At 41.2% G+C, this 20,665-nt stretch overlaps 1 protein-coding gene across 1 annotated transcript in view; it reads left to right on the top strand.

The window, feature by feature from the left end:
- cenpi (centromere protein I) overlaps nucleotides 1-20,665 on the top strand; it is a 53,441-nt gene that overhangs the window by 11,606 nt on the left and 21,170 nt on the right. Inside the window, exons 9-13 of the mRNA XM_063000550.1 lie at nucleotides 845-970; nucleotides 6,562-6,682; nucleotides 12,640-12,734; nucleotides 13,903-14,020; nucleotides 15,275-15,339. Coding sequence (XP_062856620.1) covers nucleotides 845-970; nucleotides 6,562-6,682; nucleotides 12,640-12,734; nucleotides 13,903-14,020; nucleotides 15,275-15,339 — 525 coding nt within the window. The remainder of the gene's footprint in view (nucleotides 1-844; nucleotides 971-6,561; nucleotides 6,683-12,639; nucleotides 12,735-13,902; nucleotides 14,021-15,274; nucleotides 15,340-20,665) is intronic.

Genomic DNA, 20,665 nt, shown 5'->3' with positions numbered 1-20,665 from the left:
GTACTTGGTGCATTGGGTGAGGAAGTGCAGCTCTGTCTCTATTGTACTGAGAGTGCAGTGCTGGCAGAGTTGTAATTTACAACTACACCACCCATGTGCCCTACAGATTTTATTATTATACGTTCTGTTAGGTTTTATGTTATAGACATGCTTGGGTGGTGCAGCAGTAAAACATGCTAGCCCACCAGTGCTGAGATGTCGAACTCACAAGTGTGAATCTCAGCTATGCAACCAGTCATCTGCCTACACACAGACACTTGGCTAACATCTTCTAGGTGGGAGGGCCAGAGAGATTCCTTATCGCTGCTGTTGTTACAGCCTCTGCACAGAGATGGTGAATTATAGAAAGCATTGTTGACTTTCTGTACACAATACTGATACTTGCGTTTGAAATCGGTTGGCAACTGCACACGTCAGAGCTAGGCCCTCCTTGGGCCTCCTCCAGGGTAGTGGTCTGCAAAGGTGGAGGAGAGAGATAACCAGGGAGCATAAATAGAATAATAATAACTGTTTGCTTGTTATGATGTTATGGTTTTAAGGTAAAACACAATCTGATGCTGTAGTTTAACTATTATGACCTCATTCTAACATATATTAATGACACTTTTATTAAAACTATTTGCAGTTTTATTAATGACATGTGTGAATGTTAATGCCTCCCTAATTCACCTCCCATGCTGTTTTTGGAACTACTTTTTGGAACTGAAAGTGATTAACTACCATAAATAAAAATTAAATAAATGAATTCCATTACTATTCTACTCTATTATTAATGCATATTAATTACTCAGTTATGAATACATTCATTTTTATGCTGGCACCTTTTCTGGAACTTTTCTTCCAGAAACTGCATCACCTGGAGATACCCGGCCTGAGCTCGGCATTTGACACCAACTCTGAGAGGAAAAATTTCCGTTTACCAGAGCTGCGATCCTTTACCCAACTGCTTGAGAACATTCACAACATAGAGGTAACACTGCACAAATGTATTTTTTTTACTCTTTATTTATTCTGGTCAGGGTCTACTGCGGGTTTGGCTTTACTATGCAACACTGGGCACAGAGCTGAAACACCATAATAAGGGTGCCAATCCATCACAGGGCTTTGTCCATCCTTTTGAGCCTTGGAACCTGGATCTTAGCGGTAGTGGGCTAGTGTAATAGACTGCTGCACCACCCAAGCACCAGTAAAAACATAATTCTGATTATTAGTACTATTTTTAGACTTCTAGCTGCTTGTAATTCAGAACGTCCCTTGTCACTAGCCTGTAAGTTGAAGCAAGTGAACCCCCTCTCCCAATCAGAAACCTTCAGATCAGTTTGCCAAAAGCTCTCAGAATTCAAGAAAACAAAAATAATCCTGCACACCAAGCCATTTTTGGTGACTCTCTTGCTCACCTCTACTGTGCCAGACCCCACCTAATCAGACCTATTAGTCTGCGGATAGGCCCCATACTCTCAACCTTAAATATCCTGGAGGGCCCCACCAAGCCCCCTCTGCCTGCTCCCTGGACTCTGAGGAAACCAAACGTAATACATAATATAGCAAAGTCCACGAAACAGAATATGTCACCACTTGACTATCTTTCTTTATACAACACAACCAGACTCAGTTTCCCAAAACACAGATTTATCTTTACGGACGGATCAAAAACAGAGACCCATGTGGGTGCTGCCTTTTTTACCAATGGCCACTGCAGCAGTATCCGCCTCCCTCATCATCCTTCAATATTTACGGCAGAGGCTCGTGCACTTCTCTTGGCTGTCAGACATATATTTATTAGTCCCCATAAACTATATGTAATTTGTTCAGACTCAAAATCCTGCATACAAGCTCTTAAATCCATGAAGACAGACCACCCAATAATCAGAGAACGTCTCAATATGGACAAAGAACTTTACAGCCAAGGTTTTTCCATCTTCTACTGCTGGATTCCAGGTCACTGTGGCATAGAAGAAAACGAAAAAAGCAGACAGCCTGGCAAAGGAAGCAAAAAATCAAGACATTGCTTGGAAATATGTTCCCAAAACTGATGCTTACCCACAAATCAAAGTTTACTGCAGAGAGAAATGGCAAGAAGAGTGGTCCAGCAATCCACAAAATAAACTACATGAAATAACTCCCAACATCGGTATTTCACACAATCGAGACTTTTTAAATAGACAAGACCAGACGATTATAACCCGTTGCAGAATAGACCATACTGCCCTCACCCACTGACACCTCCTGGTTGGCGAGCAGGCACCGGTTTGTCAATTCTGTGCTAACCCCCTAACAATTAAACATATTTTATTAGAATGCGCAAAGACCTCTTCGAACACAATAACCCACAAAAAATCCAGAATTTCTTGAATTACACAAAGATTAAAAGCCAAATATAGAACAGCAATTTTCATTTAACTTAAACTTGGTTTTGAACCCACCTCTAATGCCATGTACGTAGCCTAATTGAGCTGGAATGGCAATAAACACAAACAAACATTAGAATGCTCTACGGCAGGGGTGTCAAACTCATTTTCACCGAGGGCCACATCTGCATTATGGTGGCCCTCAAAGGACCGATTGTAACGTATCCTGCTGTGATTGCAGTCTGTTGTTTTTCTTGGAGGCCAAATTCTGCATTTGTTTTGTCCTACTTTACCACAGACATGGACTCATAACACAAGAGACGCACCGGTTTCTCTTCCTGAAGCACAAACTTGTTTTCATTTTCATTAAATTTCCTCCTTATGCTTAATTTTTGTACATTTTAGGATCATGTGTAAATATGTGTAACATCATCTACTGGCGGGCTGTGTCACTTTGCAGGTCACAAAACCAGCATGCATTTTGAAAGATGCAGTTTATTTAGGATTGTACAGTGTATTTTTAAGACAATCATTCTGCCCTCACTAATAGTTTATCCCCCTTTCTCAGCTAGACAGACAGACAGACAGACAGACAGACAGACAGACAGCTCCCTTCAGAATACAGTCAGTTTATTTGCTCGCCAGCTGTGTGCATCAAAATGAAGTAAAAATACAAACAATAAAAACAATAAAGAACTTATTACAGTAAAAGCACACAGCTGTAGTCAAGTGTTACATCTGGTACAATATGAGATTTAACCAAACGTAAAATAACCAGTTAAAATTTTGTGTAAAGATACTAATTGCTATAGTAACAGTAACAATAGTATTTAATTACGGTAAATTTGTAACTAAAACGCTGTGATATACTCACTAAACATTTACTAACAACTGAGAATATAAACGCCACTACTTACAATGCTTTGGTATTCTACTGAAAGATAATTATTTGTATTTATTTATTATTGTTTACATTACTGACTACGCTACTTCACGTTCTCTTTGCCATAAAAGTCACATGGCTTCTTAGCGAAGGTTAAAGTCAGTTGCCATGACTACGATGTCACGGTTGTCTCTTAAAGGCGCAGGAGTCCCGTTAAATTATAAGCGCGTCTCTGTAACGACTCGAACCATCACAACAATCATACAGTCGTTAAACCTCTCGTGTGATTTTGACACCCCTGCTCTACGGTTTCTACTATCAGAGACAATTTTTTTTACAGCGTCGAGAATATAAAAGTAGTTTGAGAGGATTCCTCCAATTAAAATTGTTAATTTTTTAGGAAGTCTAAATTTAAAATATAAAATATTTTACAGTTCAGATACCTGTCCTTGCCATAAATAGCCAATACGTTTCTGATATGGCAATAAACTGAAACAAATAAACAAGCTTCTTGTAATGGATTGGATTTTTCTAACTTTTTTGTTAAATTTTAGTGATTATTTTACAAGATTTTCTATTCTTATCATTGCATAGTTATCTGTTTTTCTTATGTGGTATTGAAGGTTTTGAGCCTATGCTGCATGCATGCATTTATTTCTAAATATGATTTTAGAGAACAGCACTTTTGTTATTTGGACACATGGTGTCGCTCTTGTACCATAGCACGGTGCAGAGCAACCTGTGCTGCATTTCTACAATGTGCAGTACATAAAAAATGATATTTGAGTAGATAATCTTTTACATTTTGTAGTTCTTTGTGTTTGCGTGTGTCTGTGTGTGTGACTGCTGAAAATAAATGAGGTGGCCCAATATTTATGACAAAGCCCTCAGATATGTGCTCTGTTTTATTATGAATAGTGTGGCAATTCCTTCTTCAGCAGGCCCAGTTATTAAAGTCAGTTTTGCTCATAAATGATGCATCGGATCCTTAATTATGAAAAGATTGAGCTATTTTAATCAACGCACTGTCACGACTTATTTAATTATTTATGTGCTTAGGTCTCCATTTTGAGAAGCATATGCGTACACAGTGCCAGGTGCATTCCAAAGCTGGGGACTCTAATAATCGTGTATAACGGGACATACGATGCAATGTTTGCTTGTATTCCCTGTGATTAAGAGATACGTTTAGGTACACTTGTACCAGGTCTGGAAGTTACAGATGTTTTGGAAAATCCAAAAAGTTTGAGTTGTTATAAGTCTGTTGGGTTTTAAAAAAGCTTTATAAGCTGAGTCTCATAAATATATATATGGTTTGTGCAATGATTATTTTATAGGCTATACAGATAAAAGTCTGTTCTGTTGCTCTGTACACGCTCACCACCCTGTGCCCTATTTAGTAGTCTAAAGGGACCCCCATCAGATAATATTTGGGTGAGCGACCATCCTCAGTGTATTGTTCTGTTATGAGTTCATCAGGTGCAGCAGTGTTGTTAGGCTTTTCCTCCCAATCTGGCAGCATCATGGCTCAGTGGGTAGCACTGTCACCTCACAGCAAGAAGGTTCTGGGTTCGTTCCCCAGGTGGGGCGGTCCCGGTTCTTTCTGTGAGGAGTTTGCATGTTCTCCCTGTGTCTGCGTGGGTTTCCTCCGGGAGTTCCGGTTTTCTCCCACAGTCCAAAGACATGCAAGTGAGGTGAATTGGAGACACTGTGTTAAACTTGTGAACTGATGCATCTTGTGTAATGAGTCATTACCTGTCCTGTCATGAATGTAACCAAAGTGATGTTAAAATCCTAATAAATAAACTCTCCCCAATCTAGTCATGCCCAATTACCCGATTGCATTTTGCTTCCTCTCTACTGCTGCTAACAACACCCTCCCTTTGGGCAAAGTAAAAATGTTAAGTGGTCCTTTCTTGCATGGAACTTTTTTTTAATCAAACATGTACTGACTAATTGCCCTAAATACTTACACGAACAACAATCTATAGCAATACCTGAGACTATGAGAACATTTTTTTAACCAAGCCAAAATAGAAACAAACCTCTAAAAGAACCCATCTAAAAACAGTATTCTGAAAACAATATTCTAAAACAACAAGCGCTATAGACTGATATAAAAATTACCTCCCCTTCTGCCTTGAATATAACCATTGTGTAAGCACAGTGTAAAACATCTGAATAAATAAATAAACCTTTCTTGCATTATACCTTCTACACCCATTGTGATATAAAGCTATTAACTGTCGACAGCGTCACTCATGTTCTAGCAGTTTCATTTTTATGGCAATTACACTGCCTGGCCAAAAAAAGGGGGCCCACACTATTTCGTTGGACCGCCTTTAGCTTTGATTACGGCACACATTCGCTGTGGCATCGTTTCCACAAGCTTCTGTGATGTCACAACATTTATTTCTGTCCAGAGTTGCATTAATTTTCCCCCAAGATCTTGTATTGATGGTGGGAGATTTGGACCACTGCGCAAAGTCTTCTCCAGCACATCCCAAAGATTCTCAGTGGGGTTCAGGTCTGGCCAATCCATGTGTGAAAACATGCTCCCTGAACCACTCTTTCACAATTTGAGCCCGATGAATCCTGGCATTGTCATCTTGGAATATGCCCGTTCCATCAGGAAAGAAAAAAATCCATTGATGGAATAACCTGCTCGTTCAGTATATTCAGGTAGTCAGCTGACCTCATTCTTTGGGCACATAACGTTGCTGAACCTAGACCTGACCCACTGCAGCAACCCCAGATCATAGCACTGCCCCCACAGGCTTGTACGGTAGGCACTAGGCATGATGGGTGCATCACTTCAGCCGCCTCTCTTCTTACTCTGATGCACCCATCACTCTGGAACAGGGTAAATCTGGACTCATCAGACCACATGACCATTCTTCCATTGCTCCAGAGTCCAATCTTTATGCTCCCTAGCAAATTGAAGCTGTTTTTGCCGGTTAGCCTCACTGACAAGTGGTTTTCTTAAGGCTACACAGCTGTTTAGCTGTTAATCCAGGTGGTGAGCTTTTTTTTTTGGCCAGGCAGTGTATTTTTGGGCTGTTCTTGGATTACATCTGACCAATCATATGATGTCCTTGTGACCTAAGTAGTTTTTTTGGGTGTTCACTTAGACCTTGACAAAGAGGGCACTGTTGCTTGTACTTTTTAATCCATGCAGTCAAACGTGCCCTATTTACATGATCACATAGCTTTACACATGATAGCATAATCATAGTGACAGGTGGAATTTTGCTATATTTTATAGAACATTACAAAGAGCAAGACATTACCATACATTATTCATCTCATAATGTATTATCTCTGTTTCAGCTCCCGGCACAAATGGGCTCTCTGCTCGGATCTTCTCTGGCTCTCCATTACCTAGACTGTGTACAGGACGAGTCTGCCTTCCTGCGTCTCAATTTCTGGCTGGGGCACTCGCTACAAGAGGGTAAGAGGGTTTTTTTTTGTCAGCAGCTTTAATGATTTCTGTCAAGAAACAAATGTCACCAGAACAAATGGTTTGTGAGGTGACGTGTGACCATCGATCTTCCTTATCACATTCCAGAGGTTTTTTGTTAGATTCAGGTCTTGATCTGGTGGTCATCCATAGGGCTGCCGCAAAGGGTCGACCTAGTCGATGAATTTTAAGTCGATGCATTGTTTTTAACTCTGCTTATAAATGATCCTTTTTCATTTCTACAACGTTTCCATTCATATAACCGTTCATATGATTCCCATCAGCACTACTTCCTGCGTGCATGACCCAAGTCGTAATCGGTCCGGTCACTGGTTGGCGGCCGCAGTCTGAGCAGTCAGAGGCTGATTGTAAAGAGCTTTCAAAAAAAAAAAAGCTAAAAGTTTTCCAAGACCCAAATCATCAAACGTTTGGAAATACTTAAAACTGGCACAAAACAAAAAGGTGGTTTGTACCACAGCAGCACTAGCGTGATGTTGCACGTCTATATTGTTTCATTAAGCTTCTTAATCGTGGAGATCTTAGAATACCGTATTTCTTAGTGAGTTCAGTTAGGGCGCATTTGTACTTCTATATTGTTTCATTACGCTTCTTAATCCCAGAGATCTTGGAATACTGTATTTCTTAGTGAGTTCAGTTAGGGCGCATTTGTACTTCTATATTGTTTCATTACGCTTCTTAATCCCAGAGATCTTGGAATACTGTATTTCTTAGTGAGTTCAGTTAGGACGCATTTGTACTTCTATATTGTTTCATTACGCTTCTTAATCCCAGAGATCTTGGAATACTGTATTTCTTAGTGAGTTCAGTTAGGGCGCATTTGTACTTCTATATTGTTTCATTACGCTTCTTAATCCCAGAGATCTTGGAACACTGTATTTCTTAGTGAGTTCAGTTAGGGCGCATTTGTACTTCTATATTGTTTCATTACGTATTTCTTAGCGAGTTCAGTTAGGGTGCATTCACATGCGCTGCGCACTTGCTCCATTGGGCTTGTGTATTTTGCGTTTTTTGTTAAATGCATTTTCTCCCCGTTTTCCGCACTCAATTTTGTCTTCCGCTGCTACCAGAGATAACAGATTGCATCCGAGGAGAGCACGTCACTGTACACGCCTCTTCCGCCACGTGTACAGCCCTCTTCTTCTCGCCCCTGCTTTCTGCACAGGCGTCTCTTCCACCAATCAGGGTCCCTACACAGTGTATGAAGAGCCACCCACCCACACATAGTCCAGCCCCCACCCTGCAGATACGGTGGCCAATTAGTATCTGCTGCAGGCACTGCCAGTTATGCTCGCTATGCCCAACCGGAGGCAACACTGATTTTCGAACCGAGGAGTTCAGAAACTCAGTGCTGGTGTACAAGCGGAATATCTCACTGTGCCACCTGGGCACCTCCCGTTTGCCTTTATATAGGTCGCTAGATTTCATTCTTTGGTGATTCAGTAACATTTGAATAAGTTGATGGTCATCCTGGTCAATGGAGGGTTGTTTTTGCTCATGGTCAGTTCTTATTTACTGCCATATTTGGATGTGTGAGTATGGAAGCAATCTGATGTTTTTGATGCTGAATCTACTGTTTTCCTCGACCACAAAAGCCAGAATCGAACATTTATAAGTATCCTTATCAAGAACGTGTAATTTTCACCCATTTGGTGTGGTCAATAGTTATTATTGTCCAATTTAAATTGCTAGCACTGATTTGCCAGCCAGCTTGTCCTATTATAAGAGAATAGTGATGATTACTCGCTGCTATTTAATCAATACCTAATTTAGCGAAATGAGTCGTGCCTGTTCTGGAATTCAGCAGAAACTAGAGTGGAACAGGTGTCGTACATAAATACAGTGCACAGTATACAGTGAGACTAAAAATATCACTGCTCAAAAAAATAATGGAACACTTGCACTGGGGAGGCAACAGCAAGGTAACCCCCAAAATGGAATCGAATTGTTGGTGGCCAAAAAAATGCTGTCCCTTATCTTTCCTAACTGATCCTTGTCTATTTTTTATTATTATTATTATTAGTTTATTTTTTCACCTTTTTCTCCCACTTTAGCGCATCCAATTGTTCAATTTGTATCGTGCTTCCTCTCTGTCTATGCCGAACCCCGCCCTGACAGAGGAGATCGAAGCTAACCCATATCCCCTCAGAAACATGAGCAGCAGCCGGATGCATCTTTGCCACCCACACATTGATGAGTTTGGCGCCACCTAGCGTTGCATGCGGAGAGACACACCCTAAGGGCACTCATTCCTCATCTCTTGTGCAGGTGCCTCCAATTAGCCGGCAGAGGTCGTAATCGCATTCTGACAGAGAGAGACCCACATCCGGTTCTTTGTCCCACCCCCCACTGAGCAACCGGCCAATCGTTGCTCATACAGCCGCCCAGCCTCGAACCGGGGAGGCAGAGCTGCATTCGAAACGATGTACTCAGAATCCAGCTCTGGTTGCAGCGTGTCTTTTTACCGCTGCGCCACCTGAGCGGCATCCTTGTCTAGTTTAGCATTTTGCTGGTGACCTTCAGGTTGCAAAGGTAGTCCAGCTACTTCAGGATTGCAAAAAGGCTTGCTGTGTCTCCCAGCACATTCTCAGAAGCATGGAGGAGATATCAGGTCACTGGTCGTTACATGAGAAGAGCTGGACATGGATGTAGAAGGGTATCGACCCTGATGCATCTGCTCCTTTGTGCAAGGAGGAACAGGAGGAGCACTGCCAGAATCCTACAAAGTAGCTAATGGTAGCCTGACTGCTTTTACGTACTGGATGAAATCCTCAGAGTTGTTGTCAGATCTTATGCTAGTACCGTAGGTCCTGGGTTCTTCCTGGTGAAGGACAATTTCTGACCTCCTGTGGCCAGTGTATAGGCAGTTTCTGGATATTTAATGCATTAATGCCATTGGCTGGCCCTTGTGTCCCCCAGACCTGAATCCAACTGAGAACCTCTGGGATGTTGTGTCAGCAAATTACTCAGTCTGTCAGTAAGTGTTTGCAACTTGTAACTTGAATAATAATAGCAAGTTGTGTTTCTATGTATGTTTATGTATACATTTATAAATACACGGATCAGCCATAACATTAAAACCACCTCCTTGTTTCTACACTCACTGTCCATTTTTATCAGCTCCACTTACCATATAGAAGCACTTTGAAGTTCTACAATTACTGACTGCTATTCTTTAATTGTAAGGACCACTACAGAGCAGGTATTATTTGGGTGGTGGATCATTCTCAGCACGGCAATGACACTAACATGGTGGTGCAGCATTGCTGTGTCTGATCCACTCATACCAGCACAACACACACTAACACACCAGTAGTTAACCAGTAGTTAACAAACACCACCAGTGTAGTGGTCCTGACCATTGAAGAACAGGGTGAAAGCAGGCTAAAATAGTATGTAGAAAAACAGATGGACTACAGTCAGTAATTGTAGAACTACAAATAGTCCACAAAGTGCTTCTATATTGTAAGTGGAGATAATAAAATGGACAGTGAGTGTACAAACAAGGATGTGGTCATAATGTTATGCCTGATCGGTGTATGCCCTGTAGTCAGAATAAGAGATTAACAACCGTCCTATAGCTGCAGAGAAGCTCAGCCCTTAAATAAAGTAATCATACTCACAGTTGCTGGGCATTAGGGGAATGTGGCTGAGCAGATCCAAGATCTGGGATCGCAGCAGTGAGCCATCCCACACGCTCAGGAACTTGTAGAGGAAACTTTCTGTGTTGAAAATAGTCCACCAACCAAAAATATCCAGCCAACAGCGCCCCGTGGGCGGCGTCCTGTGATCACTGATGAAGGTCTAGAAGATGACCAACTCAAACAGCAGCAATAGATGAGTGATCGTCTCTGACTTTACATCTACAAGGTGGACCAACTAGGTAGGAGTGTCTAATAGAGTGGACACAGTATTTAAAAACTCCAGCAGCGCTGCTGTGTCTGATCCACTCATACCAGCACAACACACACTAACACACCACCACCATGCCAGTGTCACTGCAGTGCTGAGAATAATCCACCACTTAAATAGTACCTGCTCTGTGGTGGTCCTGTGGGGGTCCTGACCATTGAAGAACAGAGTGAAAGGGGGCTAAAAAAAGTGTGTAGAGAAACCGATGGACTACAGTCAGTAAATGTAGAACCACAAAGTGATAAAATGGACAGTGAGTGTAGAAACAAGGAGGTGGTTTTAATGTTATGGCTGATCAGTGTATACACACACTGATTAATAAACTGTAAAATAAAAAAGCTATAACTGCTCAGCTCGCAGTTCATTAGAAAACATTGACCATGCATTTTTTATATACAGTGTATCACAAAAGTGAGTACACCCCTCACATTTCTGCAAATATTTCATTATATCTTTTCATGGGACAACACTATAGAAATGAAACTTGGATATAACTTAGAGTAGTCAGTGTACAGCTTGTATAGCAGTGTAGATTTACTGTCTTCTGAAAATAACTCAACACACAGCCATTAATGTCTAAATAGCTGGCAACATAAGTGAGTACACCCCACAGTGAACATGTCCAAATTGTGCCCAAAGTGTCAATATTTTGTGTGACCACCATTATTATCCAGCACTGCCTTAACCCTCCTGGGCATGGAATTCACCAGAGCTGCACAGGTTGCTACTGGAATCCTCTTCCACTCCTCCATGATGACATCACGGAGCTGGTGGATGTTAGACACCTTGAACTCCTCCACCTTCCACTTGAGGATGCGCCACAGGTGCTCAATTGGGTTTAGTCCATCACCTTTACCTTCAGCTTCCTCAGCAAGGCAGTTGTCATCTTGGAGGTTGTGTTTGGGGTCGTTATCCTGTTGGAAAACTGCCATGAGGCCCAGTTTTTGAAGGGAGGGGATCATGCTCTGTTTCAGAATGTCACAGTACATGTTGGAATTCATGTTTCCCTCAATGAACTGCAGCTCCCCAGTGCCAGCAACACTCATGCAGCCCAAGACCATGATGCTACCACCACCATGCTTGACTGTAGGCAAGATACAGTTGTCTTGGTACTTCTCACCAGGGCGCCGCCACACATGCTGGACACCATCTGAGCCAAACAAGTTTATCTTGGTCTCGTCAGACCACAGGGCATTCCAGTAATCCATGTTCTTGGACTGCTTGTTTTCAGCAAACTGTTTGCGGGCTTTCTTGTGCGTCAGCTTCCTTCTGGGATGACGACCATGCAGACCGAGTTGATGCAGTGTGCGGTGTATGGTCTGAGCACTGACAGGCTGACCTCCCACGTCTTCAACCTCTGCAGCAATGCTTGCAGCACTCATGTGTCTATTTTTTAAAGCCAACCTCTGGATATGACGCCGAACACGTGGACTCAACTTCTTTGGTCGACCCTAGCGAAGCCTGTTCCGAGTGGAACCTGTCCTGGAAAACCGCTGTATGACCTTGGCCACCATGCTGAAGCTCAGTTTCAGGGTGTTAGCAATCTTCTTATAGCCCAGGCCATCTTTGTGGAGAGCAACAATTCTATTTCTCACATCCTCAGAGAGTTCTTTGCCATGAGGTGCCATGTTGAATATCCGGTGGCCAGTATGAGAGAATTGTACCCAAAACACCAAATTTAACAGCCCTGATCCCCATTTACACCTGGGACCTTGACACATGACACCAGGGAGGGACAACGACACATTTGGGCACAATTTGGACATGTTCACTGTGGGGTGTACTCACTTATGTTGCAGCTATTTAGACATTAATGGCTGTGTGTTGAGTTATTTTCAGAAGACAGTAAATCTACACTGCTATACAAGCTGTACACTGACTACTCTAAGTTATATCCAAGTTTTATTTCTATAGTGTTGTCCCATGAAAAGATATAATGAAATATTTGCAGAAATGTGAGGGGTGTACTCACTTTTGTGATACACTGTATGTATATATTTTATTTTTGTTTTGTGTAGAGTTTTTGCTGTGTCCTCCAGATGGGGGAACCGACAGTATTTCTGAGGCGTCTTCTTTCCTCAGTACCATCCTCTTCTCACAGCAGTTCCTCCAGGTAAGTAAAGACCATGAACGGGATGTCCCTGGTGTCTAAAACAAACCTAAATATTTTTTAATATTGACAGTAAAGAACAAATATGAACTGCGATGCATGTACTGTTATTAAGAATGCTCTGTAGGTGGCACAGCAAGACTACATATTGAAAATAAGGTTGGAAACAACAGTCATTGGTTGTATCCAAAATAACAATCGTCTTGCTATTCTTAATAGTATTATTCCTTTGTCATGACTAAACATTTTCCTGTTAAGCGACAGCTAGATAGAAGCCTAACTTTACATGACTTTGACTGAAACCCTTAGTCAGTGACTTAAGTCAGTTGACGTAAAGTATGATGAGGTGTAATTTTTAACAGGTAAAATAATCTATGCAGAATAATAAATGAAATATTTTATAAAAGTGCAGCTTTTCACTGCAAATAGCTCATTGCACGGTGGCTAAGTGGGTAGCACTGTCACCTCACAGCAATAAGGTCCTGGGTTCGATCTCCGGGTGGGTTTCCTCCTGGTGCTTCCGCCATTAAAGAATCATAGACACTAAATTGTCCGGAACTGTGTTCGATATAACCTTGAGACGTGATAAACCTTGTGTAATGAGTAACTACCGTTCCTGTCATGAATGTAACCAAAAGTGTAAAACAGGACGTTAAAATCCCAATAAACAAACAAACAAATAGCTCATTAAAAGAAAATAAATTTTAGTACCTGATTCTTGATTGCAATTTTTTGAACCTAAGCGCACTCCTCCCAAAGGTATTGGCCCCAACACCTATTTAGTGGTTTGATTACATATTACAACAGATGAGCATTTAAACAGGTAATAAAAAAAAAAAAAAAAATATATATATATATTCAGCCTTTAATGGTGTTAACCAGCAAATCTTTTGCATTAACCAAACATCTAGTTAAATTAACCTATGGGTATGCAATTCTTGTAATTTAATTTAACATTGAAGCAGCTCTCCAGCACCAGCATCAGAAAAAGGCTTCACATATTCTAATATATTATAATTCTTTCCTCAACAGCCTCTTACGTTTTATTTCTTCTGGTGCTTCAGCCAAGTCATAAGGGTCATTCTGGACGGGTTCTGTTTTCCTAGCTAAGTTATAAAATGCTTGAAGGCTTGTGTTAATGAGCGTACTTTCTATGCTTCTCGTTTTCCAGGAGGGGTTTTTCAGCACAGAAAGTTTCCTCTACAAGTTCCTGAGCGTGTGGGATGGCTCACTGCTGCGATCCCAGATCTTGGATCTGCTCAGCCACATTCCCCTAATGCCCAGCAACTGTGAGTATGATTACTTTATTTAAGGGCTGAGCTTCTCTGCAGCTATAGGACGGTTGTTAATCTCTTATTCTGACTACAGGGCATACACCGATCAGGCATAACATTATGACCACATCCTTGTTTGTACACTCACGGTCCATTTTATTATCTCCACTTACAACATAGAAGCACTTTGTGGACTATTTGTAGTTCTACAATTACTGACTGTAGTCCATCTGTTTTTCTACATACTATTTTAGCCTGCTTTCACCCTGTTCTTCATTGGTCAGGAATACTACACTGGTGGTGTTTGTTAACTACTGGTTAACTACTGGTGTGTTAGTGTGTGTTGTGCTGGTATGAGTGGATAAGACACAGCAATGCTGCTGTAGTTTTTAAGCACCTGACTGTCACTGCTGGACTGAGAATAGTCCACCAACCAAAAATATCCAGCCAACAGTGCCCCATGTGCAGCGTCCTGTGACCACTGATGAAGGTCTAGAAGATGACCAACTCAAACAGCAGCAATAGATGAGCGATCGTCTCTGACTTTACATCTACAAGATGAACCAACTAGGTAGGAGTGTCTAATAGAGTGGACAGTGAGTGGACATGCTATTTAAAAACTCCAGCAGTGCTGCTGTTTCTGATCCACTCATACCAGCACAACACACACTAACACACCACCACCATGTCAGTGTCACTGCAGTGCTGAGAATGATCCACCTAAATAATACCTGCTCTGTAGTGGTCCTGTGGGGGTCTTGACCATTGAAGAACAGGGTGAAAGCAGGCTAAAAAGGTATGTAGAGAAACAGATGGACTACAGTCAGTAATTGTAGAACTACAAAGTGCTTCTATATGGTAAGTGGAGCTGATAAAATGGACAGTGGGTGTAGAAACAAGGAGGTGGTTTTAATGTTATGGCTGATCAGTGTATTCTATAACTTTTGGACAGGAGTTTGAAAGTTTTAGCGGTTTGTCCAAGCTTATTTAATTCATTGTTTAAAAAATGATTTCTGTAGTGTTTCCAAGAAAAGGTCTCGACTAAAATATCAGCGAGCTTAGAATAGAAATATTAGGCCCTTTGCCCTTTAGTGGGGGCATTTTATTATACAGTAGTTCATAGCTGGCTTTAATAAAACGCCGAGCTGCTGTCCAAAAGAAGTATTTGTTGACTCCTGTAGCTCTCTGATATGTAATGCTATTTTTGTTTGCTAATAGTAAGTGTTGCGTAGACACATAATGTCTTTTTCTTTGGTCCCATATCCACAGATATCAAAATGCTTCTCTTTGAACCACTGATGCAGCTTTACTTTACATCTAATGTGTTCGTCAAGGTTGGTAACTAATTTCATCTCCTCGATCCTCTTTACAGACATTGTAGCAAATAACCTGCACCACATGGCCAGGGGTTTGGCACACAGCCATGTAATGGGGCTTTGTTTTAGAAGGACCAGTTATCATAGTTATGAAGTACAGTGTTACCTTGAAACTCAACGTCAATTTGTTCTGGGAGTGGCGTTGAGTTTCAAGGTAGTTTTTCTCATAAGGATATATGGGAAACCTGTTAATGCATTCCATATATGTGTGTATATATATATATATATATATATATATATATATATATATATATATATATATATATATATATATATATATATATATAGTTAGACATAGTTTCATGTCTATAGTGTTGTCCCATGAAAAGATATAATGAAATATTTGCAGAAATGTGAGGGGTGTACTCACTTTTGTGATACACTGTATATACAGTGGGGCCAAAAAGTATTTAGTCAGCCACTGATTGTGCAAGTTCTCCTACTTAGAAAGATGAGAGAGGTCTGTAATTTTCATCATAGATACACTTCAACTATGAGAGACACAATGAGGAAAAAAAAATCCAGGAAATCACATTGTAGGATTTTTAAAGAATATATTCGTAAATTATGGTGGAAAATAAGTATTTGGTCAATAACAAAAGTTCAACTCAATACTTTGTAACATAACCTTTGTTGGCAATGACAGAGGTCAAACGTTTCCTGTAAGTCTTCACCAGGTTTGAACACACTGTAGCTGGTATTTTGGCCCATTCCTCCATGCAGATCTCCTCTAGAGCAGTGATGTTTTGGGGCTGTCGCTGGGCAACACGGACTCCACAAATTTTCGATAGGGTTGAGGTCTGGAGACTGGCTAGGCCACTCCAGGACCTTGAAATGCTTTTTACGGAGCCACTCGCCACTCCTTCGTTGCCCAAGCGGTGTGTTTGGGATCATTGTCATGCTGGAAGACCCAGCCACGTTCCATCTTCAATGCTCTCACTGATGGAAGGAGGTTTTGGCTTAAAATCTCACGATACATGGCCCCGTTCATTCTTCCCTTAACACGGATCAGTCGCCCTGTCTCCTTTGCAGAAAAACAGCCACAAAGCATGATGTTTCCACCCCCATGCTTCACAGTAGGTATGGTGTTCTTGGGTTTTTCTTCTTCCTCCAAACACGACGAGTTGAGTTTTTACCAAAAAGTTCCATTTTGGTTTCATCTGACCACATGATATTCTCCCAATCCTCTTCTGGATCATCCATATGCTCTCTGGCAGACATCAGACGGGCCTGGACATGTACTGGCTTAAGCAGGGGGACACGCCTGGCACTGCAGGATTTGAGTCCCTCTCGGCATAGTGTGTTACTGATGGTAGCCTTTAATAATAATAATAATAATAATAATAATACATTTTATTTATTGGCGCCTTTCATGACACTCAAGGTCACCTTACATCAACTAAAACAAGAATTAAAACATACAATAAGTTATTACAACTATTTGTATTTTGTACGCCTTTCTTACTTTGGTCCCAGCTCTCTGCAGGTCATTCATCAGGTCCCTCCGTGTAGTTCTGGGATTTTTGCTCACCGTTCTCATGATCATTTTGACCCCACGGGATGAGATCTTGACCCCAAGGGAGATTATCAATGGTCTTGTATGTCTTCCATTTTCTTACAATTGCTCCCATAGTTGATTTATTCACACCAACCTGCTTGCCTATTGTAGATTCACTCTTCACAGCCTGGTGCAGGTCTACAATTTTCTTCCTGGTGTCCTTTGACAGCTCTTTGGTCTTGGCCATGGTTGAGTTTGGAGTCTGACTGTTGAGTCTTGAGGCTGTGGACAGGTGTCTTTTATACAGATAACGAGGTCAAACAGGTGCCATTAATACAGGTAACGAGTGGAGGACAGAAGAGCTTCTTAAAGAAGAAGTTACAGGTCTGTGAGAGCCAGAAATCTTGCTTGTTTGTTATTGACCAAATACTTATTTTCCATTAAAAATCCTACAATGTTATTTCCTGGATTTTTTTTCTCATTTTGTCTCTCATAGTTGAAGTGTAGCTATGATGAAAATTACAGACCTCTCTCATCTTTCTAAGTAGGAGAACCTGCACAATCAGTGGCTGACTAAATACTTTTTGACCCCACTGTGTATATATATATATATATATATATATATATATATATATATATATATATATATATATATATATATATATATATATATATATATATATATATTAGGGCTGTCAAACGATTAAAATTTTTAATCGCGATTAATCTCGGAATTTCATATAGTTTATCGCGATTAATCGCATTAAAAAAAATCTGTGTAAATGTTATAGAAAACAAGGATTTTTAAGTGAAATGTTACAATTAAAATGGTGAACACATTTTATGCTAAATGTACTTATGTTAAAAACTGCTGGGACAAGAGAAAACTGTAAGGGAGTTTATTCACTCACATACTAGGCAGTAAATGTCAGATTGTAGGTTAGAATTTCTCCATCAGCAAACATTGTAGATCAGCGGTGCTTTAGGTGGGATAAGGCGTAGTTATTGTATCAGACTTGTCTGTGGTTGTATCGTGACGATGGTTTGATGGACGTTTCTACACGAAGTGAGTGTGTTTTGACCCTTTGGGGCTTCCATAGTTCATGAACTAACGTGCTCGACTCAGCTTTCCGGTATTCGGTACAGAAGAAGAAGTTAATTAAGTGTAATAAAGTGTTCTGCTCCCGACAACTTGTGAATATAGCGTGTATTTATTTCTTTATTATGCAAGTGCATCACTACCACGATCGGTTACATTATGTTAACAAACCGCAAATGAAAAACGGTGGCAAGTCCGACATTAAAACGTTTGTTCTACCAGTCAAGTGTCAACATGAACTAGAATTTGCGTTAATGGCACTAATTTTTTTAATCGTGTTAAATTGAGGTCGCGTTAATGCGTTATTATCGCGTTAACTTCGACAGCCCTAATATATATATATATATATATATATATATATATATATATATATAATATATATATATATATACAGTGTATCACAAAAGTGAGTACACCCCTCACATTTCTGCAGATATTTAAGTATATCTTTTCATGGGACAACACTGACAAAATGACACTTTGACACAATGAAAAGTAGTCTGTGTGCAGCTTATATAACAGTGTAAATTTATTCTTCCCTCAAAATAACTCAATATACAGCCATTAATGTCTAAACCACCGGCAACAAAAGTGAGTACACCCCTTAGTGAAAGTTCCTGAAGTGTCAATATTTTGTGTGGCCATCATTATTTCCCAGAACTGCCTTAACTCTCCTGGGCATGGAGTTTACCAGAGCTTCACAGGTTGCCACTGGAATGCTTTTCCACTCCTCCATGACGACATCACGGAGCTGGCGGATATTCGAGACTTTGCGCTCCTCCACCTTCCGCTTGAGGATGCCCCAAAGATGTTCTATTGGGTTTAGGTTTGGAGACATGCTTGGCCAGTCCATCACCTTTACCCTCAGCCTCTTCAATAAAGCAGTGGTCGTCTTAGAGGTGTGTTTGGGGTCATTATCATGCTGGAACACTGCCCTGCGACCCAGTTTCCGGAGGGAGGGGATCATGCTCTGCTTCAGTATTTCACAGTACATATTGGAGTTCATGTGTCCCTCAATGAAATGTAACTCCCCAACACCTGCTGCACTCATGCAGCCCCAGACCATGGCATTCCCACCACCATGCTTGACTGTAGGCATGACACACTTATCTTTGTACTCCTCACCTGATTGCCGCCACACATGCTTGAGACCATCTGAACCAAACAAATTAATCTTGGTCTCATCAGACCATAGGACATGGTTCCAGTAATCCATGTCCTTTGTTGACATGTCTTCAGCAAACTGTTTGCGGGCTTTCTTGTGTAGAGACTTCAGAAGAGGCTTCCTTCTGGGGTGACAGCCATGCAGACCAATTTGATGTAGTGTGCGGCGTATGGTCTGAGCACTGACAGGCTGACCCCCCACCTTTTCAATCTCTGCAGCAATGCTGACAGCACTCCTACGCCTATCTTTCAAAGACAGCAGTTGGATGTGACGCTGAGCACGTGCACTCAGCTTCTTTGGACGACCAACTCGAGGTCTGTTCTGAGTGGACCCTGCTCTTTTAAAACGCTGGATGATCTTGGCCACTGTGCTGCAGCCCAGTTTCAGGGTGTTGGCAATCTTCTTGTAGCCTTGGCCATCTTCATGTAGCGCAACAATTCGTCTTTTAGGATCCTCAGAGAGTTCTTTGCCATGAGGTGCCATGTTGGAACTTTCAGTGACCAGTATGAGAGAGTGTGAGAGCTGTACTACTAAATTGAACACACCTGCTCCCTATGCACACCTGAGACCTAGTAACACTAACAAATCACATGACATTTTGGAGGGAAAATGACAAGCAGTGCTCAATTTGGACATTTAGGGGTGTAGTCTCTTAGGGGTGTACTCACTTTTGTTGCCGGTGGTTTAGACATTAATGGCTGTATATTGAGTTATTTTGAGGGAAGAATAAATTTACACTGTTATATAAGCTGCACACAGACTACTTTTCATTGTGTCAAAGTGTCATTTTGTCAGTGTTGTCCCATGAAAAGATATACTTAAATATCTGCAGAAATGTGAGGGGTGTACTCACTTTTGTGATACACTGTATATATATATATATATATATATATATATATATATACAGGGGTTGGACAAAATAACTGAAACACCTGGTTTTAGACCACAATAATTTATTAGTATGGTGTAGGGCCTTCTTTTGCGGCCAATACAGCGTCAATTCGTCTTGGAAATGACATATACAAGTCCTGCACAGTGGTCAGAGGGATTTTAAGCCATTCTTCTTGCAGGATAGTGGCCAGGTCACTACGTGATGCTGGTGGAGGAAAACGTTTCCTGACTCGCTTCTCCAAAACACCCCAAAGTGGCTCAATAATATTTAGATCTGGTGACTGTGCAGGCCATGGGAGATGTTTAACTTCACTTTCATGTTCATCAAACCAATCTCTCACCAGTCTTGCTGTGTGTATTGGTGCATTGTCATCCTGATACACAGCACCGCCATTGGATGCACATGGTCCTCCAGAATGGTTCGGTAGTCCTTGGCAGTGACGCGCCCATCTAGCACAAGTATTGGGCCAAGGGAATGCCATGATATGGCAGCCCAAACCATCACTGATCCACCCCCATGCTTCACTCTGGGCATGCAACAGTCTGGGTGGTACGCTTCTTTGGGGCTTCTCCACACCGTAACTCCTGGATGTGGGGAAAACAGTAAAGGTGGACTCATCAGAGAACAATA

The sequence above is a fragment of the Trichomycterus rosablanca genome, chromosome 8 (genome assembly GCF_030014385.1).
Source record: "Trichomycterus rosablanca isolate fTriRos1 chromosome 8, fTriRos1.hap1, whole genome shotgun sequence".
Classification (NCBI taxonomy): domain Eukaryota; kingdom Metazoa; phylum Chordata; class Actinopteri; order Siluriformes; family Trichomycteridae; genus Trichomycterus; species Trichomycterus rosablanca.
Note: the sequence above shows the minus strand (reverse complement) of the source record. Positions and strands in the feature narration are given on the sequence as shown.